Source organism: Acinonyx jubatus, chromosome D1, assembly GCF_027475565.1.
Source record: "Acinonyx jubatus isolate Ajub_Pintada_27869175 chromosome D1, VMU_Ajub_asm_v1.0, whole genome shotgun sequence".
Taxonomy (NCBI): domain Eukaryota; kingdom Metazoa; phylum Chordata; class Mammalia; order Carnivora; family Felidae; genus Acinonyx; species Acinonyx jubatus.
In genome coordinates, this window is record NC_069390.1 from 59,462,269 (window position 1) to 59,489,371 (window position 27,103).

Consider the following 27,103-nt stretch of genomic DNA (forward strand, 5'->3'; position numbering starts at 1 on the left):
GAAAACCAAGGTCTTCCCTTCAAAGCAAGTGTCAAATCGCAGCGAACGCGCGCGTTTCCATTCCGTGCGGGCCGAAAGCGCCCTCAGCCCCGGCCTGGGGTCCTGGGGTCCCCGGTGCGGCTGCTCGCAAGGGCTCACGGGCCCCCGCGCGCATGCGCAATGGTCCCGGCGCGCGGCGTCCCTTCGCACCCTGCCGGACTCGCGCCCGCTTCCAGTCCCTAAGGGAAGCCGAGGGGGCGTGGGCGCCTCCGACCCCCGCAGACCGTTGGCCCTTCAGCTAGTGCCCTAGCAGAGCTTCCCTTGCCGCCCCTCCTCTCCCCTCCTCCCCGGCTCTGGTCCCAACACCCTAGCTCCGAGTCGGGGAGGGGGGGAGGAGTCCTCTGGCGCGACGCCCGGGGGCCTCCTTCTGGCCTAGAAGTCGGCCCGCCCCAGGGGCGTGAGGAGGGGGCGGGGCTGAGGACTTGGGGACTTCGGACTCCCGCCCCTAAACTGCCTTTGCCAGAGCCAAGCGGGCAGCCTAGTCTGGCCTGGAGAGAGCCATGACCGCGCTGCGGGGCCTCTGGCCCGAGGTGCAGGACAACTGCACCTCGCTGGGGCTTATGCTGTTGCTGGTATTGTTCATGGGGCTGGCCCGCGTGGTCACCCGGCAGCAGCTGCACAGGTTCACGATGATCCACACCTTCGTCTTGGAGTTTCTGGCCACCTTCCAGCTCTGCTGCTGCACCCATGAGCTGCAACTGCTGAGCGAGCAGGAACCCGCGCACCCCACCTGGCCGCTGACGCTAGTGTACTTCTTCTCTTTGGTGCATGGCCTGACCCTGGTGGGCACCTCTAGCAACCCGTGTGGCGTGATGATGCAGATGTTGCTGGGGGGAATGTCCTCCGAGACGGGTGCCCTTAGGCTGTCGGCTCAGCTGATTGGTGCCCTGTGCAGCAGGTACTGCGTAAGCGTCCTGTGGAGCCTGGGGCTGAGCAAGTATCACCTCGACGAGAGGAGCTTCGCTTGCAGGAATCCCATTCAAGTGGACTTGCCCAAAGCGATCATCACGGAGGCCATCTGCTCCTTTATTTTCCACAGCGCTTTGCTGCACTTCCAGGAGGTCCGAACCAAGCTTCGTATCCACCTGCTGGCAGCAATCATCACCTTTTTGGTCTACACAGGTTTGTTATTCCCACAAAACACATGGCATGTCCGGAGCCTCTATGACCTGAGGCTCTAAGTTCATTACCAAGGTACATTTGAAAGCCCTACACATCTGCGATGTCAATATTGGTATCTCCATTATTCTGACCATTTTGCAGCGTGTTCTTTACCAGTAGTGCAGACATCTAGATCCTCCATTCAGGAGCCATTACTGTGCTGAAACTGAGATCTTGTGAGATATTGCCGAGGGTTCAAATGTCCTACAAAGGGATTGTTTTAATGGTAGAGAAGAAAGATAACTTATCAGCTACCTCTTCCCTCATGCCAACCTGACACTCTGACTGAAAAATGATCGTGAGTTTAAAAAGCTCCTTCCAATTTAAAACACAGGCTACATGACTGCTTAGTAGTCAGAGGGAGGAGTAGAAGTTCTGTAGTTTTTAGTTCTTTTTATTTTTTTAAATTTTAATTTAATTTATTTAGTTCTTTTTATACAGAATTAAAGTCATTTCTTATTTCCTTAACAAGTCATCTTGAGTTATAGAAGAACTTTTAAGTGACCTATAAAGAAAGATGTGTTTTGAAATTAAAACTTGCTTGAAATTAAAGATGCTTTTTAAAAACAAGTAACTTGAGAAATCTGTTGATTTCTTGCAACCGATTTGTCTACTTTGACAGATGTCAGATGCAGTGGGTAACCTGGATATCCTAAATGGGACAAGAAAATCCAAAAAACAAAATTTTAATGATGAAATGTGTCATTTTAAATGATTACAACAAAGTAGCTTCATTGAGACCATATAAAATGTTTTGGAGACAGGACTCTGATAAAAGGTAATTAGTGGTAAGAGTCTATCTTCTACCCATTGGAACTATGAATAGAAGCAAACCTAAGGATGAGGTCTCCTAAACATTTGCTTGGCTTCCCAGGATAAAAATGAAAGACTTTCCAATCCAGCTTCCCTCCTTTAGATCTCGTACTATACTTGGTGTAGACACAGATGGAAATAAAAGGTATAGAAGAGAGGGAAGCATATATGTATATTTGAGGGGTTGGTGAATAGCTGCTTATTAAAGTTTTAGGTTTTGGCTAAAGAACAAGCATGCCACATGGAGGAAGAGAATCATCTCTTGCAAAAAGTTATGTCACTGTTTAGCTCTGTACTTATATAATTAATGGTGTATCCTGAAGTTTTCCAGATAATCCCAACATAAAACTAGAGTTGAGAACCACTGCTCTCATCCAGACTTGTGCTGGCCAATTTGGAAGCCACTAACCACATGTGGTTATTTAGATTTAAATTAACTAAAATTAAATATTCAGTTCCTCAGCTACAGTAGCCACATTTCAAGTGGTCAGTGGCTAGTGGGTTAAGTATTGAGAGCACTGGAGACTGTTTGCAGGGGTAGAACCTAATAGACAACTATGAATTACTACTGTTACAGACATTGATCTATTGTTATCTTTCTTTTCTGCCAATATAAGGGAGATTAAGAATATTCATCAGGCAATATACCAATACAGGAAATATATATGAGTTATCTTAGTTAATCCTTAGAAAAACTCACTGATTGGTATATTATTCCCATCTTAAGTAAAGTGAGGCTCACAAAAGTGAAATGTCTTATCCAAGGTCACACAGCTAGAATGTGCTGGAATCATGGTACTGACATTAAAGGTTATACTCATTTCATTATCAGCATTCCTACACTGCATTCCTCAAAAGTAACAAAAATATGTACATACAATTGAACATTCTTCAGCCATAAAAAGGAGTTAAGTTCTGATAAATACTGTGACATGAATCAACCCTGAAAACATTATGCTAAGTTGAATAAGCCAGACACAAAAGGACAAATGTTGCAGGACTGCACTTATAAAGAAATCCAGAATAGGCAAATTCTGGATAGCCAGAGAGTATAGCCAGAAAGTATAACAGAGGTCACTAGGGACTAGGGGACAGAGAGGAATAGGGACTTTCTTTAATGGGTACCGATTTCCTATTTGGGGTGATGGAAACGTTGTGGAAATAATGGTGATAGTTGAACATTGTGAATGTAATTATTGCCACTGGACATACACTTAAAATGGTTAAAATGGTATGTTTTATGCCATACGTATTTCACCATAATTAAAACAATTTAAGTTACAAAAAGATTCTGTTGGCAAATAAGTTTGGCAAACACTGGATTAAACAGATTTTCTAATATTAAGACTTTAAAGAGCCTTTACTGCTCTGTATACATTGCTGTATATTGTGGAACTCCAAAAGGAGAATATGGAAGTTTTTCAAACTTATGGAATTATTTTGTCTAGGAGTATGTAGCAGAAGAGAATACACTTTGGGTGTTGCTATACTAAGCCATTTCACTCTCCATTATTTTCTATGTATATGACATAACTTTAGACCAAAGTTGTTCCAGATGGAATGAACTGTCTTCGGACTGGTTGAGTTTCTGTTTTATCAGGCAGAAGTGAGGCTTTTGTAGGAAGGATTTAAGAAAGGATAGGGAAGGAAAGCCAGGGGAAGGGTCAGCTAAGTCAGGTCTCATTACAAGCTTGATATGTCTTTTAACTTCTAAGATACTATTGGTACTGATTTGACATAGTTGCATGCTGGGATGTTTCTTTAATCACTTGTACTTTGAGAGCACTGAGAAGTCACCAGTACAGGTCGCATCAAGGTAACTGGTTTTGTATTTTAAGATTACAGAACATAACAGTCCAGCAACATGGCCCAGGCTCCTCCAACAGCCAGTGACCATGTGTCTGGTTCTCTATTTATTGATTTAGCACCCTCGACTTTTGATGTGCACATGGAGGCCATTGATGTTATTACCACTTAACATGTATTCATTGTCTTCCCAAATAAAGTAAAACAAAAATGCTATGTGATTTATTAACATATTAGAGCTATAAAACTATTAATGTAAATTTCAAGCAAATCTTCCTTAATTTAGATTTTGGGAGAATTTAGTTCAATGAACAGGATAAGACAGAGGTGCATTCACTGTGTAATTACAGTTGACCCTTAAGCAATGCAGGGGTGAGGGGCACTGACCCCCTACACAGTAAAAAATCCATGTATGACTTTGATTCCCCCCAAAATTAATAGCCTACTGTTGACTGGAAGCCTTAACCATTAACAGTTGATTAACATGTATTTTGTATGTTATATGTACTATATACTATACTGTTATAATAAAGTAAGCTAGAGAAAACCATTAAGAAAATCATGAGGAAAATATGTTTACATTACTGTACTGTATTTGTCAAAAAATCTGTATATTAGTGGACCTATGCATTTCAAACCCATGTTGTCCCAGGGTCAACTGTAATTAGACATTGAAAAAAAATCTGGTATTTTACATGTCTAAGTTGTCTTTATTACTGCACCTTTTAATTTCCTTTGTAGAATTTTTAATTATATACTTGTTTCCAGAGCTCTTCCTCCACCAGACAGAAAGCTTTATGAATACAGAAACTAAAATTGTTTTATTCATTATAACATATAACCAGGTCTTAACATTGTGTCACCTGTACAAATAAATAGTATTTTTGGAATGAGTGAATGAATGAATTAGCAAATACTCTATTCACATTAAAAAATAATGCAGAAGAAATAATATATATCTGGTATTTTATATTTTACACCTAAGGGCTTTAAAATTGGCCTAATACATTGTTTGAATAACTCGTAGTATTTTTAATTCATTTCATTACTACATTCAGGAGTTTTTGGTATCCTTCTAAATGATGAAGAATATAGGTAAGGTTATTTGTCAAAGGAGAAGGGAACTAAGTCCTTTATGTGTGTTTGCTTTCAATACAATAACCATATGAAATAAGTGCTAAATTACAAATGAAAAACTGCTCCAAACAAAGGTCCAAACATTTATTAATATAGTGGGTAAGGGCACAGGTTTGGAGTTGTACTATGCCCTTCGAAGAGATGCTTAATTTAGGCCTGCTTCCTCATCTTTTAAATGGAGAATAATAGCATCTATCTCTTGGGACCATTATGAGGAATATAAATAATGTGTTTTAAATTCTTAGCATAGTACCTGGCACAAATATTCTGGTCACTGGAAAGGGCTAGCCTCCACTGTAAATTAGTTCATTGACATTCTGGCTTATACATGAGTCTTGTGATTGTAATTAGTGTCATCCTGTCATAGAGAATTTGGTTCCCTTTAGGAGTATTGAGAAACGTTAGTATCTAGAATTGCCAGATTTGTAACTTGGACTTTGACACAGTCTTTAACTGTGGTAATTTCACCAAGTTCGTGCTGTCCTGTAAGACTCTGGGCAATCAGCCAGCTCTATCTTCCCATTGATACCTCTTCTTCAATATATATTTATTATGACTTCTCCCCTTCAGATGTCAATAAATAGTAACATTTTTCAAAGCCATTTTGTTAGTCCTGTGCCTGATGAATTCACATTTAATTGCACAACGCATGAATGTGTTCTTTTTGTAAAACATTGAAACACTACCGATGAGACTAAAAGTGCCTTTTGACTGCCACCATCCATGCCTGTCCCCTCTCCCTCCTTGCTTGCTCTTCCCACAAGGATAGTCCTCTGCACATGCATGTGTGTATGTCTTTCCAAACTCTTTATGTGATTTATTATACATACAGATAAGACCCTATATAAACTATTGTTTTATGTATGTTCATGTTAATGTAAAAGGTATGATGCCTTTTTGCAGTTTACTTTTTTTGGTGGTGGTCGTTTAGTGGTATCTTGGAGATCTACCAGTGTTAAGTAGTAAAGAGATTTCTCTCATTATTTCAAAATACTGAATGTAATTCCAAATTATGAAGCTTGCTTATTTAGCTACCTTCTTATGAATGGACACTCAGGTTTCCCCCAGTTCTTTGCTACTGTAAACAACGTTGTGTATGTCTACTTGTAAACAAGTATCAGTAGTTCTCTACAACAGCAGTTTTCAGCAGGAAAACTCCCCAGGCAACACTCAGCAATGTCTGGACACATTTTTAAATGTTACAATGGTGGGGGAGATGGATGTGCTGGCATCTAGTGGGTAAAGACGAAGGATGCTGCTGAACATCCCACAATGCATACGACAGCCCCATGCAAAAAGAGGTATATAGTCTAAAATGTCAAAGCCAAAGCCACATGTTTTGGGCTTTTGTTGACACAGAACCTACTCCTGATAAAGAATTTCTGTATCAGTTAACTATTGCTTAAAATCATAATTTATTGTTTTTCATGATTCTGTGGATTAGATGGAAATTCCTCTGAGATCTTATAGCTGGGCAGTTGGCAGTGCTAGAAGAGCCCAGGTAGCCTCACTCGTGTCCAGCAGTTGGTGGCAACTGTCAGCTAAGGTGCCTCAGTTATACTCCATGTGGATTCTTATCCTCCAGCCGCCTAGACCAGCTTACTTACATGGTCAGGGCACTGTTCCAAGAGAGCAAAAAGTGGAAGCTGATGGATTTACTGAGACCTGTAATTCACTCAGCGTCACTCGTCATGTTCAGAATTAGCACAGCATCACTTCTGCTGCATTCTGTTTGTCAATGTAAGTTGAAAGCCAGTTCATATTCAAGAGAGGGGAATAGACTTTACCTCTTGGTAGGAGGAGCAGCTTCACCACGTCACATTCAATAGAATTAGACATGTGAGGATTAGAAGATAAGGAGAGTGAAGTAGTTTGAATTTTAGGATGGCAGAAGACTGATAGATCGTGTTCTTAGACTTAATGGAAATAACAAAGACCTAATGGGAACACCAAAGTGAGCTAATTATGAGGGTGGTGGTTTTCTATTTTACTGATCCATGTCTTAAAAAAAAAAAAATCACAGGTCACTAATATTATAATAGCTTATATTACATGGTATTGTAAAGACCTGTGTAAGTCAGTATCTTTTTACCCATAATGTCTAGTATATAGGAACTCAATTTTTTTATTGAACTGAATTGACAATCCTGTTGGTGCTTGGCAGTTGCAGGTCTAACATTCCGGGATTGACTATTCAAGAATGATTCTGAAGGTCCATGACATGGTATCATTTAGAATTGCTGAGACGTGAAGGCTGGTGTGCTAGGAAAAACTCTTAGCCACGGAGTGAACTTAGTTCACTGGTCAATGTGTTCATCTTGGCATGGCTTGTTTTCAGCCTTATCAAGTATGAAATCTCATTAGTGAAATCTTATGAAAGGGTCACTTAGTTTCTAATTTTACTGCATTTTATAAAGGCAACATACTCTAGTGGCACATGGCAGGGTAAAATTTGTGAAGATCTTGGGATCCGTCTCTGTGGCTGAGTCAGAGGCAGATGTGTGTGCCCAAGCTTCCACACGGAAGAAGCAACAGGAATGTCATTGTCTCAGGAATATTCTTAGAGTGTGTTCTGAAAAGCTGAGCCACAGGTCTGATACCACCAGACAGGAAGTCCAGCCTCCTCTGCTTTTTCTCACTTGCTTGTGAGGCCAGCCAGAAGTATAAACTCCTAGGCCCCATGTCAGAGGACCTGGGTGTAGAGCTGTACCATGAATCCTGAAAAGCAATCAACAGTTAGAATTTGTGCTTATCTTTCCCAGCTGTACACGACCACTCTTTTTATTTAAAAAAATTTAGTAACCACTTTATTCACATGCCATTCACAGTCCCTTCTTCAGGGTTCTCTATGTTGAGAAGTAAAAACAGAGTCAATGATAATGCTTTGGTCCATTTTACTTTTGTTTTAAACACAAAGATATACTTAAGTCCAAGAGGATTCTGGGGCATTGTATCCATTTTAAATGTACTTTCATTTTATTTTCATTATTATTCATTCATTTAAATTGGTGAATGTTAAGATGGGCAGCCAAGTATCCCATTTCATAAACTTGTAGGAACAATAATAGAGTAGATTAACTTTCAATGTGCATTCTATAATACATAGAAAAAGCACTGGATTAAAACTCTTATGTCCTTTTTTAATACCTGGCATATTATCATCTATAATCTATTTTTATACTCTATAATATGCACGGTGGTTCTGCAAAGGAAGATTATAGCATAAGAATACTTAAACACCTAAAACAAAGTAGTTGTATCTGGTAAGCCCTTTATTTCTAGTTACATGAAAATGTAAAATATATGGTTTGGTATCACTCTGCTTAAAATATATTACAGGAGGAAGTCTAACAGGAGCTGTATTTAATCCAGCTTTGGCACTTTCACTACATTTGAAGTGTTTTGATGAAGCATTCCTTCGATTTTTTATAGTATATTGGCTCGCTCCTTCTTTAGGTAAGCATATTTTTATTAATATGATTAAAAGATTAGGGTATCTTAAAATATGATAGGAAGTATCACTGTAACATGTCAATTACCAAAGCCAGAGTATGTACAAAAAGAAAATGAAAAAGGTAGTTAACATACCTGAAATAACACTTTATATGTACAGTATCCTTTAGAACTTTTTATCTTCAAAGAAACAAAATTACGTAGTTAAGGGTAGTCCGTTCCATGCATGATACCACCTTAAGAAACCCTCAGATATATGGGCCAAAAAGTGAGGAGTCATTCCTTCCATTAAGAAAATAATTTTTCTGGGGCACCTGGGTGGCTCCGTCGGTTGGGCATCCGACTTCAGCTCAGGTCATGATCTTGCATTTGTGAGTTCGAGCCCTGCGTCGGACTGTGTGCTGACAGCTCAGAGCCTGGAGCCTGCTTCAGATTCTGTGTCTCCCTCTCTCTCTGCCCCTCCCCCGCTCACACTCTGTCTCTGTCTCTGTCTCTCTCAAAAATAAATAAAACGTTAAAAAAAAATTTTTGTTTTTTTAAATAATTTTTCAAGAGTGCCTGGCTGGTTCGGTCTGTAAAGCATGCGACTCTTGATCTTGGGATTGTGAGTTCGAGCCCCACACTGGATGTAGAGATTACTTAAAAAAACACCAAAAAAAAAAAAACGCCTTTCTTTCGTGCTAAAGGAATTTTTTTTTCCAAATTTGACTCATTTTGCAGAAGGGCATCTCATGAAACAATGGATACCTGTAATAAATATAGTTTTAAAATTATCCACAAATTGTATTCCTGTTATTACTATCTGGATCAGTTATATAAAACAGATATATAAAAACAGATATGTAAGATATATAAAAAACAGATATATAAAACAGGTGTATAAGTTATCAGCATTTCTTGATTTTGTTTCATCATCTCTCTTAAGCCTGATTATAAATTGTAACTATAAATGAATGTGAGGATGCCTGGTCTTTATTATTTCATCCTTCTTTTTGTCCACAGCAGTTTTTGTTTCTTATTGCTCATTTCTGTCAAAAAAAAAAAGAAAGAAAGAAAGAAAGAAAGAAAGAAAGAAAGAAAGAAAGAAAGAAAGAAAGAAAGAAAGAAAGAAAGAAAGTTGGGTATATCTAGATGGGAACATTGGCATAATAGGTTTGACTAGCCGTCACACCTGACTCCTCCTGTTCACCTTCCATGCTTTTATTTCACAGTTAGTACCTGTTATGCTCAGTCATGATATTTGTGGACCTAAACAACCTAAACATGAAAAATGCCAGAGAAAATCTGTATTTTAAAGTGCTAACAATGGCAGCTGTTGTTCAGTTCTGCAGATTGCTCGTGTTTTCCAGTAACTTCTTTAAAATTTTCTCTACTCTTGATTTCAAAAAATTAAAAAGGTCATTGAAATTCATGAAGCTATAAAGGTCACTAATTGGATAGGTCTACTGATAGTTTTTGTTTGGAAATATTCTCTTAAAATGTCATATTTACAATCCACATGTATTATTAATGTTATATATTTGTTATTGTGCTCTAACTACTATGTTAACAGTAGGCCTATGACTAAAGACTTATTTCATCCCTTACTTGAAAGAATACTAAAAAGTAGTGCTTTCCAAAATAATTTTTAAAAGGAACAAAAATAAAAGTAAATAAAAGGAAAAAAAAATCAGAAGTAATGACATTTTCTGTAAAATGGCCATGACTTTTTTCCCTCCCTCCTTCCTTCCCTCCTTCCCTTCCTTTCTCCCTCTCTCCCTCTCTCTCTCTCTCTTTCTTCTTTTTTTAAGTAATCTCTATGCCCAACATGGGGCTTGCACTCACAACCTCAAGATTGAGAGTCACACCCCACTAAGTCAGCCAGGCACCCAATGTTTTTTTTCTTTAATCAATGTTTTCCAGCCTAAATCACTTAATAACTTCTTCCTGGAAGAATATACTAGAAAAAATCTCATGATAGACAAAAAGGAACAGTCACTTTGGACGCTTTAGAAAGTGTACAGACCAGAGAGTAATAGAGTGGGGAAAGACTACATTCTGTTCATGTTAGCATAGTCCAAACAGGAAGGTAACATTACTTATAGCCATTACCAAAACATTTTATGGAACCACTTATCCCTCCAAATATCCAAACACCCAAAGAAAAAACACTTTTATTCATTTCTTTCTTCCTATTCAAGGAATCTTTCAAAAATGGCATTGGGGGGCACCTGGGTGACTCAGTCGTTTAAGCGTCTGACTCTTGATTTCGGCTCACGTCATGATCTTAGTTCATGGATTCAAGCCCCACATGGGGCTCTGCACTGACAGCACGGAGCCTGCTTGGGATTTTCGCTCCCTCTCCCTCTGCCTCTCCCTGGCGGTCTCTCTCTCTCTCTCTCTCTCTCAAAATAAATAAATAAGCTTAAAAAAGATCTTATAAAAAGAAATTGGGATTAAACTTTTTAGCAATTCTCTCTAGCTAGCCCTAATTGGCTTGTTGAAAATATACAAAGATTCTTTGTTGGCCTATGGATCTCCTAGCTTTTTTCTAAATAGACTTAACTTAATTTGTTACAGCTTTTTGTTTGAAGAGGTATGTTCCTATGCTTCTTTAAGAAGTTTAGGAATGAAGAGCAATACAAGAATCCTTCAATAGATGTGGATAAGAGATATATGTGAATAAATTGCAGTTTTTAGAATACTGAATTCCAGCTCGCTGTTAAATTCTGTCATTCATTGGGGCTCCTGGGTGGCTCAATGGTTAAGCGGCTGACTTCGGCTCAGGTCATGATCTCACGGTCAGTGAGTTCAAGCCCCGCATCGGGCTCTGTGCTGACAGCTCAGAGCCTGGAGCCTGTTTCAGATTCTGTGTCTCCCTCTCTCTGACCCTCCCCCGTTCATGCTCTGTCTCTCTCTGTCTCAAAAATAAATAAACGTTAAAAAAAAATTAAAAAAAATAAATTCTGTCATTCATTGAAGTTACATTCCATTGCAAAAAATGGCACCAAATGAAATAAGGTCACAAACTATAAGAAGGATGGGAAAAATAAGAAATTGTCATTTTATGAGAGGCCTTCAAACAGCTAAGAGATGAGGCATCAAGACAAACAAAACCCTGTTAAAGCCACATTAGGCAATGCTATTGAGTGAGACGGAAGAGAGTCATCCCAAGATAGCTTTCCATTCTTGACCAAGCAGGGAGCAAACTATTCTTGGAAGCCATACTCTTTGTTTTTCTTCACAGCAGAGGTACTTATAATTCCTCTAATGGCTCCTGCCATCTTCCCAAAATTAATTTAAAATATTAGAAATGTTTGGGGTGCCTGGGTGGCTTAGTTGGTTAAGCGTCCAACTTTGGCTCAGGTCATGATCTTGTGGTTCGTGGGTTCAAGCCCTGCATCAAGCCCTGCATGGGGCTCCCTGCTGTCAGCATGGAACCTGCTTCCATCCTCGGTCTCCCTCTCTTTCTGCCCCTCCCCTGCTTGCTTGTGTGTTCTCTTTCTCAAAATAAATACTAAAAAAAAAAAATATATATATATATATATATATATATATTAGAAATGTGACAATAATAATGCATATAGAATTCTCTAGTTTACACATTCCATAAAATGAAAATTAGCAAATTCTATTTGCTATGAAACTGAAATTACATTTTGGAAAAAGGTTTAAATATAACAATCTAGCTTTGATTTCATAAAGAAAATGTCAAATTTTGTAGGTCAATTAACATATGGATTTTTTTTTTTCCATTTAAAGCCTTTGGTCGCAAAACAGACTCATTTTTCGACAGTATATTAAGCTATCCATATGCTAGTTAAACCTAAGGTTTCCTGTTTTGATCAAACAGGACTAAAATAATATCAATGTGCATGTGACAGAACTCATTCTTAATCTGACTTTAATTCAGAGCTTTAAGCCTAAATATGTTATGATAAAAACATTAATTATTGCAGACTTCCCTTTCAAGACAGTGATGTGAGCCCTGTGACTATCTCCTCCAGCCCTATTCCCTATGGAAAATCAACCAATAGCCACCTGCTAGATTTGCCTGGTGTGACCTCAAAAATAAAGATTTACTAATATATGACTTTTTAAAACATTTTAAATTGTAAATTTTTTTTTAACGTTTATTTATTTTTGAGACAGAGACAGAGCATGAACGGGGGAGGGGCAGAGAGAGAGGGAGACACAGAATCGGAAGCAGGCTCCAGGCTCTGAGCCATCAGCCCAGAGCCCGACACGGGGCTCGAACTCACGGACCATGAGACCGTGACCTGAGCTGAAGTCGGACGCTTAACTGACTGAGCCACCCAGGCGCCCCTTAAAACATATTTTATATTTAAGGTGTAAAATTTCAGCACTTAAATTTTCTGTTTTGTGCTTGTTAGAGCTCTAGTAGCTATTAATATTGTGACTGATGAAAAAAGAAGGAGAAAGTCATGTTTGAGCATTCTAAATGAAAACTGAGCACTTTCAGTTGCTCTGTTCTCCCAGTACATGTCTGGGGCATGGAGGGGACACAGTATTGCCATTTTCGAGAAGAGCAAATGGAGACTCAAGTCCAGAGTTTCTAACTCAGGAGGTCAGTAATAGAGCGAGAACTAGAACTCCAGATCTTTCTATTTATCCTTTTATTCTCCCTACCCCACCACCACCACCAACCCCCCCCCCCCCCCGCCAAAAGAGAGAGAAAGCAGGGGAGGGGCAGAGGGAGAGAGAGAATCTTGAGCAGGCTCCACGCTGAGCCTGACACGGGGCTCGATCCCACGATCCTGGGATCATGGCCTGAGCCAAAATGAAGAGTTGGATGCTCAACGGACTGTGCTACCCAGGCACTCCTATTTATCCTTTCAATTCATTGTTTAGATCCTTCTAGTTTTGCCGAATACACACTGTTTTTAAGGATTCATGGTTGAAGAAAAATAATGTGAGAATGTTAGATTAAAAAATATCTACTGGTTTTGGGTGATGGGGATTAAGGAGGGTACTTGTTCAGATGAGCACTGGGTGTTATATGTAAGTAATAAATCACTAAATTCTGTTCCTGAAAACATTATTACACTATATGTTAACTAACTTGGGTTTAAATAAAATTTTTTTAAAAAGTGTTCTTGAACACACACACACACACACAAATAAAAAAATAAAAAAATATCTAAATGTTTCATGTAGAATTGATGCAGCTAACTCTTTTAAACATAGCTTTCCAAATCTCTATGTATATAATCTTAAATTATAGCCACTGAGTGATTATGAACTTCCTTATAGATTGTTTTTATTTTACTCTATTTTGTCTTTCAGGTATATTGTTGATGATTTTGATGTTCAACTTTTTCCTTCCATGGCTGTATAACAACCATACAATTAATAAAAACGAATAACTATTCCAAAAGACTCAGACTAAGTTACAGGACAGTCAAGCTGGAGGTGATAAAGATTTTATCACCTCATATTCAACATCCTGGCTGCACTGGACTCATCAATGTTTAGCTTCCTCTGAGGAAGCTGCCTTGTAGTTTTCATCACTGGAACTGAAAGAAAAAATTACTGTGAAAAGGAGATATCCTGTGTTTCTCAGTTAAGACTTGTTCTTTTGAGTGTGTATTAAATGCTGCTAGAAAAGGCATTACATGAAATATAAATCTCAAGTGATAATTAATTTTGATGGGGAAAAAAAAAAGCAGAGGGGAAGAAGGGAAGGGAAGTGATGGTAGGACCACAGAAAGTGTGTGTACCAAGTATCATCTGAATGAACAGGATTTTTAACCAATGTATGACCAGTCATGCTTACAGACCCAGAAAGGGTACTTTTCAGCCACTACCTCACACAGTGATGCCATCAGCAGTGTCACCTATCAACAGGAAAGTTGCTTGGGGAAGTAGATTATATATCCACTCACACTCAAGGGGTTTCCTAAATTCTAAATATATTCTAATCTAAAATATTTTCTCTAAACAGACAATCTCACTAGCTTTAGGCAGGTTGTTATTCTTGAAGAGAATAAACAAAGCACTCACAAAAGGCAGGAGGTAAGCTTTTCACATTCTCATTTGATCCTAACAGCTACCTTATGTAGTAGGTAGGGCATGTATTTTTAATCTCCACTTTACAGATAAGGAAACTAAGTCCAGAGGGGTTTGCTGTCCTGACAGCAAGGTCAAAAAGACTTCTATTTCAATACAAAAAATGTTCTCAGTCATCATTATGACTTAAAGAAAAATTGAAGATTTTGAAGCAACATTAAAGATTTTATAATCTTTAAAACTTTATTATAATCTTTCAAATCTTTAAAATTTATTTAGGAATTAATTAGTTTTTGTTTTGTTAGGTTTAAACAGCCTGTAAGTTTTCTTCCATTAGCTTTCTTTTATTGTATGAGGTCTCCTTTTCCTTAAAAGTTCAGGCCATAAATAAGGGTAAGTGCATTTCTCTTCATAGGAAATTCCATTATCAGGGTTAGAATTGAAAGTAAAAAAATATGGGGTGAGATCAGATCTGTTTGAGTAATAATTAAGCAACTGATAAAGTGCCAGGTAATGTAAGTGCTGTTTCGTGATCAGCTTGTAGATAGTCACTCTCTTTACACCTGCAGACGGGACTGAACGGCTCAGGCTACCTGGCAAGGCAGAGAGTTTGAGGATCATGGACTTTGACTCATGAACTTAAAATACCATAGTAGTTTCTCTTTTAAAAAGCAGAATTCATGAAACTGTTACAATGGCTAAACACAGTTTTATTTGGTCTGCACAATATTTTAAAATAAATAAAAAGCTAGTATTTTAGTCTTGTTCACGTGAAACTCCAGTTCTGGCTTCTTGAAAAACCCAAAAGATCTGGCAATACTAGGCCTGAGTCCTATCATGGCAACACAAATAAAGGTTGTTCCCTTTAAAATGATCCCTCTGCCACTCCCTATGTCTTCCAAACATGAAACTGTGTTTCAGTTACTGTTTCGTGAGTAGTATTAATTTGTGAAAACACCCAGCCCTCTAAACTCGTCAGAATTTGGGTCTGAGACTGTGGCCTCTCAAATAGCAGCAGTTTCCTCTACACCGCCTCTGACACTGGGTCTGGAGGTGGAAGACTCCTCTCTCCTCATTGCTGCTTCCCATCTGTTTTCCTCTGCTCCCTCCACTAAAATCCTGTCATCGGGCCGTGCCATTTGCCACCTGGGTACTTCTTCATGCAGTCATCTGCCCCAGAATGCCCTCAACATCCTCCCCCTTCCCCGCCCCCTGGCCATGCCGGTCCTTTAAGGGCCTAGTTCCTGTCTCACTCTCGCCCTCTACCGCCATTCCAGTTCTGGCTCTTGGGGATTTCAATACCCACAAAGATGACCGTTCCAGTGTCCTGGCCTCTCAGTTCATTGGTTGGACTTGAAAAGCTTTTCAATGATTTTTTTCCTTCTGTTTTGCCTCAGCTACTACTTTGTTCATAAACTTCAGCTTGTCTTTACCAGTAACTCACTCTTGCAGGATCTCAAACCTCTAACCCCTCCTTCTAGCTTACTCACTCTGGCACCTCATTTGCAGTGATCCTTTGACCTCCATGGAGAACCCGTCTCCACTAACAACACCACCTTTCCACATCTCTCACCCCTCTCACGTATCCCCCTTCTCCTAAAACAGCTTAAATTACACACTTGCAGAGAATCTTAACTCCCTTGTTCTTTTGTCTCATTATATTCACATGGCTTAACCACAATTTGATTAAACCCAGCGGTCTGCTTATTCCTTGCCTGCACCTGAACATGAACTAGAAAAAAAGAAAAAAAAAGATACAGCAGTAGGACAATTCTTTCAGAGGTTTGCCGTAAAGAGAAGAAAATGTGGGCAGTAGTGGAAGGGGGAAATTAGGTCAAGAAAGAATCTTTTTTTAAGATGGGAAAGATCTTGGCATGTGTATATTCGGAGGGGAATGATGCAGCAGAAAGTATTTGATGATGTAGGAGAGGAAGGGGAGATTTCCCAGGTCCATAGTTCTTAATAGGTTAGTGAAGACAGAATCAAGTGCACAACTCTGTGGTTGGTCTCAGCTAGAAGCAAAGCTAGATCATGTACAGTAGCAGGAGAAAAGGTAAGCACATGCGGGCATGCGGGCACAAGAAGAGTTAGATAGGCAGATGTGCCCTGAAGCACTCTAATCAGGGCTTCACCTCCAACATGCTTGCCAAGCCCATCAATGACTTCCATGCTGATAAAGCAAGTTCTTGTCCTTATTACTTACCGGCAGCATTTGATAAAACTGATTGTATCCTCCTGAAAATACTTCATTTCCAGAAAATCACTGCCCTCTCAATTTCTTCTGTTATTTCCTCCTCTCCCGAAACTAAATGATAGTTTCCCAGGAGTTAGTCCTCTGAGCTCTTTTCTATTTATAGTTATTCTCTTGGTAATTTCATCCAGTCTTGTAGCTTTTTTAATAAATGATTTAAAAAAAAATTTTAAGTTTATTTATCTTAGAGAGCACGTAGGCAGGGAAGGGCCAGAGTGAGAGGAGGAGAGAAAGAATCCCAAGCAGACTCCATGTTGTCAGTGAGGAGCCTGATGCAGGTCTCAAACCCACGAACCATGAAATCATGACCTGAGCCAAAATCAAGGGTTGGATGCTTAACCAACTGGGCCATCCAGGCAACCCCCCCCCCCCCAGTATTGTAGCTTTATAGCAACTATATCCTAATGAATGCCAAATTTCTATCATCAGCTTGTACAACTTTCCCGACTCCAGACTCCTATCCATCCATATATTTGGTATCTCTACTTAGTTGTCTGATAATTCAAGTTGATACATGCAGCTTTAGCTAATTCAAACTGCACGGAGCACCTGGGTGACTCATCCTGTGCTGTTAGCACAGAGCCTGCTTGGGATTCTCTCTCCCTGTCTACCCTGCTTGTGCTCTGTTTCTATCAAAATAAATAAATATTTAAAAAAACCAAACTGCATAGCATATCCATTCTTTTATGTTTATTTATTTTGAGAGAGAGAGAGTACACACACACACAAGTGGAGGAGGGGCAGTGAGAAAGGGAGAGAATCCCAAGCAGGCTCTGCACTGTCAGCACAGAGCCCTATGTGGGGCTCGAACTCACAAACTGTGAGATCATGACCTGAGTCGAGATCAAGAGTCAGACACTTAACTAACTGAGCCACCCAGGCGCCTCTCCATTCTATTTTTAAAAACATTTTTTTAAGGGGTGCCTGGGTGGCTCAGTCGGTTGAGCGTCCGACTTTGGCTCAGGTCACTATCTCACAGCTTGTGAGTTCGAGCCCTGCATTGGGCTCTGTGCTGATAGCTCAGAGCCTGGAGCCTGCTTCTGCTTCTGTGTCTCCCTCTCTCTCTGCCCCTAACCCACTCGCATTGTCTCTGTCTCTCTCAAAAATAAACATTAAAAAAAATAATAAAATAAAATAAAAACAATTTTTAAGTTTATTTTGAGAGAGACAGAGTGCAAGTGGGGTAAGGACAGAGAGAGAAGGGGAGAGAGAATCCCAATAGGCTCCACACCATCAGCACACAGCCTGAAGTGGGGCTCGAATTCATGAATCTGAGCCAAAATCAAGAATCGGACTCTCAACCGGCTGGGCCACCCAGACATCCCTAAAGCAATGCTTCTTGTACATGTCCCTCTACATAATGTTTCTCTAGGGTATGTAGGCTTTCCTACTTTGCATTATAGCCTACTAGCACAGTTTAGTACAAGCCTCCATTTACTTACCTTTGTCCAGATTACTCCAATAACTTCCTGTTGTTTTTTTTAAACATTTTAATTTTTTAAAGAAATCTCTACACTCAACGTGAGGCTCAAACCTAAACTCTGAGATCAAGAGTTGCACGCTCTACTGACTAAGCCAGATAGGTGCCCCAATAACTTCCTATTTCTAATGCTTGAGTGATCCTATTAATCAAATCATGCCACCGCTTCCTATTTTAGACCTAAAGACATGTCTTCCTCTAATTAACTCACAAAATTACAGGTAACTTGGGGTGCAAAACATTAATGTTTTAGGAAAAATTACATATGAAGTAAGTTTGACTACTGACATCACTGCCCTATTTAGCAATTTTCTGTGAACTAGTTATTGAAAACTACACTGTAGCAAAGCTGTACTAAATGAATGCTAGAGCTAGAACAACTGTATACCATCCTACATAATGAATCATTTTCCTTGTAAAAGCATACAGGATTCTACAACTTCTGACTTTTAAAAGACATAGTAAACAAAATGAAAACACATCACAGACTAGGAGATTAATATCTAGAATATATAAAGAACAGATCAGTAAGGAAAAAAACTTAAAAATTGGGCAAAAAATATGAAAAGTCCAATGTACACAATAGGAAGGTGTTCAGTCTCACTAGTAATCAGGAACATGGAAACTACAATCACGATGAAACCTTACTTTCAAATTCGTGAGATTGGCAGAAAATTAAGTCTGGATATATTAAAAGCTGGTGAGGATATAACCAATAAATTTTATTCCCTAACATGGCAGTGTAAATTGCCCCAACTGTTTTGGAGAACAGGTTAGCAACATCTAGCAAAGTTAAGAACTGTGTTTTTAATGAAGTTTCCATTTCTGGGATTAGTAGAAATCAATGTTTGTGGGTCTGGTGGGAAATGTATTATTGTAGGCATAACGGGAAGTCGGAAAGGTACCGCAATAGAGAAATGCACACGTGTGCATGAGGCATGCACGAGGATTTCTGCTGCAGCACTGCTTTCATAATGAGTAACTGGAACCTTAAATGCCCATCAAGAAAATGGATGAACTGTGCTACAGAGCTGCCTGTATCAACTTGGATAAAATTTTTATGTGCTAAGTAGGAAAAGCAGCACAAGGATTCAAATAATGAACGTTTAAAAACATACAACCCAATACCACACAGTGCTTAGATGCTACATACATGTGGAGCAAAAATGCAAACACATACATAGTTATGACAAATGCCAAATTTGGAACAGTGGTTACTTCTGAAGGGGAGGAAGGGAGATCAGGGGAATACAGAAATCTTCAACTGTACTTGTATAATTTTATTTCTTAGCTGCATGTGAATATTTGTTATGTTACATTAACCTTTTACTATACCAAACATATTTCAGAACACAGGTTATTTATAAAATTAGGTAGTGATAACCAACTTTTCCTTTACCTGCTTCAACTGCAGAGTTGTTCATTTACACAATGAATGATAATTATACATTTTTAATTCTTTGAAACTCTAAACTGATTTGTATATAGCCAGCTTGCTATTCCTCAGGTAAACAAACAAACAAAAAAAAATGACCATGGGGGATGTGTTAGTTTTCTAGTATGATCATAACAAAGTTCCACAAACTGAGTGGCTTAGAACAACAGAAATTTTTGTCTCACAGTTTTGGAAGCCAGAAGTCCAAGATTAATGTGTCACTAGGGCCATGCTCCCTCTAAATGCACTTGGGAAGGATCTGTTCCAGGCCGCTCTCCTAGTTTCTGGTAGCCTAAGGTGCTCCTTGGCTTGTAGATGCATCACTATAATCCTCTATCTTCACATGGCCTCCCCCTGCCCATGTCTGTCTGTGTCCAAATTCTCCCTTCTGATAAGGACACCAGCTATGTAAGATTAGGGCCCATCCTAATGATTTCACTTTAACTCCACTTACCTGTGTAAAGACTTAACTCCAAATAAGGTCACATTCTAACATACTGGGTGGGGGTTAGGACTCCAACATGTTTTTGGGGAGACGCAATTCCACCTAGAAATGGTTAAAGACCTGAGTCCCCCTCCTATCCCGGCCCCCCACTTCTCTTTCAGGGATATTTTGTGTACACCTAAGCACGCGATGATATATCTCCACTGTAACCTCCAGCCCTTTTTCTCTTATAGAAGTATCTTCATTTTTTTCATTTAATGTATCTTTGAGTTTATTTAGTATTGGTATATAAAGATCTACCTAACTCTTTTTGAGGAGTACAGTTTTCCATTATACAGATGTACTGTAAGTAATTGACCCAGGCCTAATTATGGACAATGAGGTTGTCCTTGGTCTTTTGCTTTCACAAATAAAGTTGCAATGGGGGCGCCTGAGTGGCTCAGTTGATTAAGCATCCGACCGTTGGTTTTGGCTCAGGTCATGATGTCACGGTTTCATGAGTTCAAGCCCCACATTGGGCTCTGTGCTGACAGGGTGGAGCCTGCTTAGGACTCTCTCTCTCTCTCTCTCTCTCTGGTGGAGCCTGCTTAGGACTCTCTCTCTCTCTCTCTCTCTGCCCCTCCCCACTCCTGCTATCTCTCTCTCAAACTTTAAAAAATTAAAAAAATGAAGTACAGTTGCAATTATTATCTTTACATATATGACTTTTCCTAATGTGCAAATTTATAGAATAAATTCCTTTAAATGGAGTTTCTGGGTCAAACAATATTTCCATTTTTAATTTTGACAAATAGTGTGACCATCAGTTTTTATAAAAAATCTTTTATTATGTACAGTCTCAATTTATTTTTGTTTTTTGTTTTGAAGATTTACGGTTGCAGCAGACAGCTATAAGTTTCTTGCAAGCAAGCATCTGAGTATCCTTTCTATTTGGGGTAATCCACCACTGTGAGTACCCGCGTAAAGGAAGTGCCCTCCCACTGCAGAAGCTGAAGGGGCCAGATACTCCTGTTTTCTGCCCCTGGCAACACACAGTCCCTGCCAATCAGGACTCTGTGGTGACTCAAGAGGCACGGGATCAATTAAAAAATCAGTCTAAAAGCAACAGAAGAATCATAGCGTCTTACATAGGCCACTCCTGGTTGCTAATCTTTTTATGAGCCTGGTTTATTTCCATTTTCCTGTCCATCTTGTGAGCTACCAGATAGTGTTCCAAAAGACTTTTTTCTGCTTAAATTAGCCAGAATTGGATCTACTTACAACTAGAATTAATGCTAATAATTTTTAGTCGCACTTTTATGAACATAAATTGCTACACTATCCTACTTGCACTATATACCATGAAGGCTTGGTCTGCTGTATTTTTGGGTAAACCTGTATTTGCTTTCCTTCATAATTCTGTCAGCTATTTACTGCTGCTACTGATATGCCTGATGCAACCACGCCTTTTTTCCTTTTCTATCCTGTTGCATGCCTAGAAACTAGATGCTCAAGTACATTGGACCTGTTTGTAGAGCAGGGATAGAGACTTGCACTGAAGGCCAAGAGGTCCTACGAGGAAAATGAATAAATTTCATCACATCTATTTTAATTGCTCAGAGGATGTTTCAATTTCAGACTTCTCAGATATATCCCAAGAGGTGAGTTAACACTGCATCTATTTCTTCTTTCTGTTATGAAAAGAATGAATTACTACTATTGTGTAATACTTAACATTTTCTGAGCCATTTTCTAGGTACTTTTGTTCTAAGTATATTAGTGATTCATATAATCTTCAAAATAATAATTTTAAAAAGTCTTAAAAATTAGCCTCCATACACTTTCATTTAGCTTTCTTATCCCTGGTTATATATCTCTATTTTTATCTTCTTTTTTTAAGATTTTATTTTCAAGTAATCTCTACACCCAACGTGCAGCTCCAACTCACAACCCTGAGGACGAGAGTCACATGCTCTACCTACTGAGCCAGGCAGGTGCCCCTATTTTATCTTCCTAGAATTATATTATTAACAAAAATTCTGACTAGGTTCACTGTTCTCCCAAAAGTTTTGGGACTGACTTCTCATCTGCAATTATGACATTCCCCCCCACCATTACATATTGGTTTTACTTATGTATATATGAGCAGAGTGAGATCTAGTGAAAATGTTTCAGTTTCAGTTTCAGCTCCTTTGTCAAGAATAGTTAATAATTCTATTGGAATCCTCATAAGAGATCTGCTATGTATTAGCCAAAGAGGATGGGTGCCAGATATAGATTCATCCATTCTAGAAACACTTTTAAAACAGGAGATGCATGAGAATTAGCTATATATATAGTAATAAGGATACTATCTAAAACCATGCAGATAAATAAAAATTCTATCTAAAAAATCTAGTATCTCTCTGAACAATGAGTAATTGTTCTTTTTTTATTATTTTAATATTTTTATGAGAGAGAGTGTGAGTGGGGGAGAGGCAGAGAGAAGGAGACAGAATCCAAAGCAGGCTCCAGGCTTTGAGCTGTCAATACAGAGCCCGACCTGAGGCTCGAATCCACAAACTGCAGGATCACAACCTGAGCCGAAATTGGACACTTAACTGACTGAGCCACCCAGATGCCTGAATTGTTCTACTTTAAGAAGTATACTTTTAGAAGAAGCCCTTCTTCTAAAAGTAAAGGGCTATATAACCATGATCATCTGTGCATAATCTCTCATCTTTACCAATACTGACAGAAATCCTAACAAGACCTCAAAATACATAATGTACAAAGATTAATAAGCTTATTTGGGGGTGCCTGGGGGTTAGTCAGTTGAGAATCTGACTTTGGCTCAGGTCATGATATCATGGTTCATGAGTTCAAGCCCTGCATCAGGCTGTCTGCTGTCAGCACAGAGCCTGCTTCAGATCCTCTCTCCCCCTCTCTCTCTGCCCATCCCCTGCTCACTCACATGCTTACTCTCAAAAATAAACTTTAAAAACGTAAATAAATAAGCTTATATGAAAAGTATCAATATCTGACAAACTGATCTGTGGGAGGAGAAAACCCACTGGGATCATTTTAATGAATACATTTTTAATTTTTTTTTTTAAAGATTTTTTAAAATTAATCTCTACACCCAGCACGGGTTCAAACTTACAACCCCAAGATCAAGAGTTACATACTACTAACTGAGTCAGCCAGGCACCCCTATGAATACATTTTTTAAACGACAGAATTTAGAACAGATGACTATAAACACTAGCTTTAATGGATATTTTGGATGATTCACATTACAGGGGAAAATGTCCATGGCTTTTCTTTAAACTTCCTCTACATCAAGAAATAGGAAGCAAACAATCCCAGTAACACTGAAATTAAGTTCAAACAGAATCAAGAAATGTTGGTTTACTGATCATTATGAATTTCATTTTTAAGAAGTCTGACCTGATCTTTTTTTTTTTTTCACCTTCTATTTTCTCAAAGCTATGGGAGCAACTGAGTAATATTACAGAATGTTATTACAGCTGAATCTTTGAAAGTCACTTAATCTAATCCCCTCATTTTACAGATGAGGAAATAGGTCCAGAACTAGATGCTTGGTCTTCTACATCTTAGATGACTGCATTATGCTGACCACAGCAGTGCCTATAAGAAACAGTGCACAGAATCTCCTTGACATTTTGATATATTTATTATCAGAGCACTTTATTGCTTCACTGAAAGTCACGAGTATAAGTTTGTAAGTATGACTTCAAAAAAGGACTCAAATAGAATTTCTAAGATTAGACCATGAGAATACCCCGTTTACTGAAGAAGACATAAATGTCTAGGATAGAATTATGAGTGCTGCTGAGATTGCCAGCAGAGAAATCTGGGAACTTCCTGTGCTGTCCACTGAAACTTTAACATTTAAAATCCTGCAGTGAAGAGAGGACTTGCTTCCTTTCAACTGCTGGCAGATGGGAAGGTTCTACAGTGTTATGGAGCACAGGCTTCAAAAACACAGTTCACATGGCACCTGGGTGGCTCAGTCAGTTAAGCATCCAACTCCTGATTTTGGATCAGGTCATGATCTCATGGTCATGGGATCAAGCCCCACATTGGGCTCTGCACTAAGCATGGAGCCTGCTTAAGATTTTCCCTCTCTCTCTCTCTCTCTCTCCCCCTCTGCCCCTCTCTTCCACTCATGCTCTCTCTAAAATTAAACAAAAAAATCACAGCTCACTATCTATGACTTTACCTATTTTACCTCTCTGTAGCTTCCTCATCTCTAAAGTGGAATAACAGGGGCACCTGGGTGGCTCAGTCGGTTGAGCATCCGACTTCAGCTCAGGTCATGATCTCACAGTCCCTGAGTTCAAGCTGCGCGTTGGGCTCTGTGCTGACAGTTCAGAGCCTGGAGCTTGCTTTGGATTCTGTGTCTCCCTCTCTCTCTGCCCCTCCCCCACTCGTGCTCTGTTTCTACCAAAAAATGAATAAACGCTGAAAAAAAAAAAAATTTAAAGTGGGATAATAAGGGGCGCCTGGGTGGCGCAGTCGGTTAAGCGTCCGACTTTAGCCAGGTCATGATCTCGCGGTCCATGAGTTCGAGCCCCGCGTCAGGCTCTGGGCTGATGGCTCGGAGCCTGGAGCCTGTTTCCGATTCTGTGTCTCCCTCTCTCTCTGCCCCTCCCCCCGTTCATGCTCTGTCTCTCTCTGTCCCAAAAAAAAAAAAAAAAAAAAAAAAAGTTGAAAAAAAATTAAAAAAAAAAAGCACCTGTACCTCATAAGGTAGTTAAGAAAATTATATGCATAGTTATATGTATAATGTATATAAAGACAGGGCTGATACAGAGAATGCCTTAGTCAAGTTCAGTTTCCATTTCCACATGGCCTTTTACTTGCCTACTGTAGCAAATTCAGTATTTCTGAGAGTCTGCTGAGAAAAAAGAAGATCAGCTTTTTCCAATCTACCATGCAGGATGACAGAAACCAAGTGAAACTGCTAACAAGAACACTGGGCTTTGTGGTCACAAACTAAAGTTTAGTCCCTAATTAGCCAAGTGATCCTGAATAGCTTTTCTATTTTAAAAGTGCTATAATGGTATAAAAAGTCCAAGTATACATCTGTAATTATAAATCAGCTTCACAAATAAATACCCTGGTGTCTGAAAACTAAAAATTGAGAGTCAGTAAGTATAAGAAATTACCTGATCCAAGTGCAAGAAGCAGAAATCCCTTGAAATGCATTCAATCTTTGCCCTATTAAATATTTGCCAGAAACTCTAACTGTACATTTTCTTACTCATTTCATGTTTATATTCTCAACAAAAGTCAAACAAAAATAAGAACTGTTAAGACTCGTTTTTTACCAGTTTTAATTAAAAAAATTTTTTTCTCATTAATGGTTTTAGTCAAGAATGAGAGCACAATAATATAGAAAACCTAGATTTATTTGTTTATTTGTTAAAGACAAAACAATTATCCTCTGAAGTACTCTGAGGACTTCATCCCAATTTCATTTGGTTAGGGAAACCGACCTAAGAGGTTACAAATTAGAGGATATAACCTAAGAGGTTATAACAAAAGAGACTGGTGAAACATGGTGAAAGGAGTAAAAGCTAGTCAGAAGCATTTGTTAATGGCAGTAGATGTGGCTAGAATGTTTCCCAAGAGGCTCCCTAAAGATGCTTGAATGAACTGATCTAGGCCCCAAATTAGTCAAAAGACCCTTACCCTGGGGGAGAACAAGCAGAGGCCAGGATGTGAGATCCCTTTGTCTTTGTTTTTAAAGGGTAAGGGGATCCTTAGGCTCTAAAAGGATGTATCTTAGTCTCAGCCTCCCTCCTTCCCATCCAGTCCACCTTCGTAGGCCTCCCAGGTGACAGAGACGCATATAATGAAGGCAGGAACTATAGGCCTATTCAGAGGGTACTTGCACAAAGAAAGTTTTAGCATAGATGATAAACTACAAATACCCTCTTGGTTAAGTTAATTCACCTTTGTTAATAAAGGTCACAGTCTCTTCTGCTGGTGACAACTTTTTGTGTCAGTATAGTCTGTCTCAAAAAAGAACTGGTTCAGGTAAGTTTTGGAGAAGAAAAAGACTTTCATCAACACCCACTCCACAGTAGAAGAGGCACCAAGTTCTTTCCTACAGTTATGAGCAGAATCTGAAAAACAAAAGATTTATAGTGTTTATAATAGTAATAGTAGCTGTAATTTATTGACTGACTAGTCAAGAGTGCCAGAGAACTTAGATATATTATATCTTAGTCTTTGCAACAATCCTGCCAGGTAGTTTATCAACCCCATTTTCAGATGAGGAAATTGAAGATTAGAGAAATTATATGCCTTTATCCAAAGGCACAGAGGCCGGCATGTGGTAGAGCTGTGATTCTACCCTGTCCCCTTCATTCCATCTCAGGCATTGAGAGGTCCTTGTTCCATTATCTTGAAAATTTTAATGGTTGCATAAACACTCTAATTATTCCTTCTCCACTCCTTAATTTCAAATGATTAAAAATTTACAGACATTGTTTGGAATTCAGGTCAATTATCCAGATGAAGAACTTGTATAAACTTTATGAATAAACTATCTCTCCACTCCAGCTGTAGCATAAAATGAATAGAAAACAAATCATCAGCTCATTAGAAAGTCTGTGGCTATTTTATGGTTATTTCACCATAAAATTACACTACAAAGAATCCTAAGAATTCTCATCAGTGAATTGCAGTAACATCTCATTTGTGTAACCATGAGTGACATAACAAACGAGTTTCTCATAATCCTTAATAGAGTGGTTGGTACTCTCTGAGTAGTCTATTTTTCAAGAAGAAAGATGTGAAAGCCAGAAGATCAAAAAATGTTTTCCAGTTTCAATAAAAGTAACTATGTAAGCATTACTGAACTGAAAAAGTCAACATACTATAAAGAACATGACAAGTAGAAAAGTGAAAAGGAAAGGAGACTTAAGTTGGCACCAAAAGATTTCCCATACAGTAGAACAGTGAAGTACTGATATCTGGAATTGTGAGATCTGAAAATTAAAGTTAACAGAGCTGCAGCAATATGAACACATAATTTTAGCTAACTGCCAAGGAGACAATGCTGGTTTTAGACTATATAGC

General features: G+C 38.9%; 2 protein-coding genes across 3 annotated transcripts in view; one reads left to right on the plus strand and one right to left on the minus strand.

The window, feature by feature from the left end:
- Positions 1-214: 214 nt before the first annotated feature.
- Positions 215-14,049, plus strand: AQP11 (aquaporin 11). Its single transcript, XM_015078871.3, has 3 exons — positions 215-1,161; positions 8,296-8,412; positions 13,696-14,049. Exons 1-3 carry the CDS (start codon positions 540-542, stop codon positions 13,773-13,775), a joined length of 819 nt encoding a protein of 272 aa, XP_014934357.1. The 5' UTR covers positions 215-539; the 3' UTR covers positions 13,776-14,049.
- Positions 9,278-27,103, minus strand: part of CLNS1A (chloride nucleotide-sensitive channel 1A) — a 34,723-nt gene continuing 16,897 nt past the window's right edge. The window contains exon 7 of one of the 2 annotated variants that reach the window (XM_027039627.2): positions 9,278-9,437. The gene's annotated coding sequence lies outside the window, so the exon portion shown is untranslated. Of the gene's footprint in view, positions 9,438-25,407; positions 26,146-27,103 lie in introns of those variants that run through there. The other variant, XM_015078875.3, reaches the window with a different exon arrangement.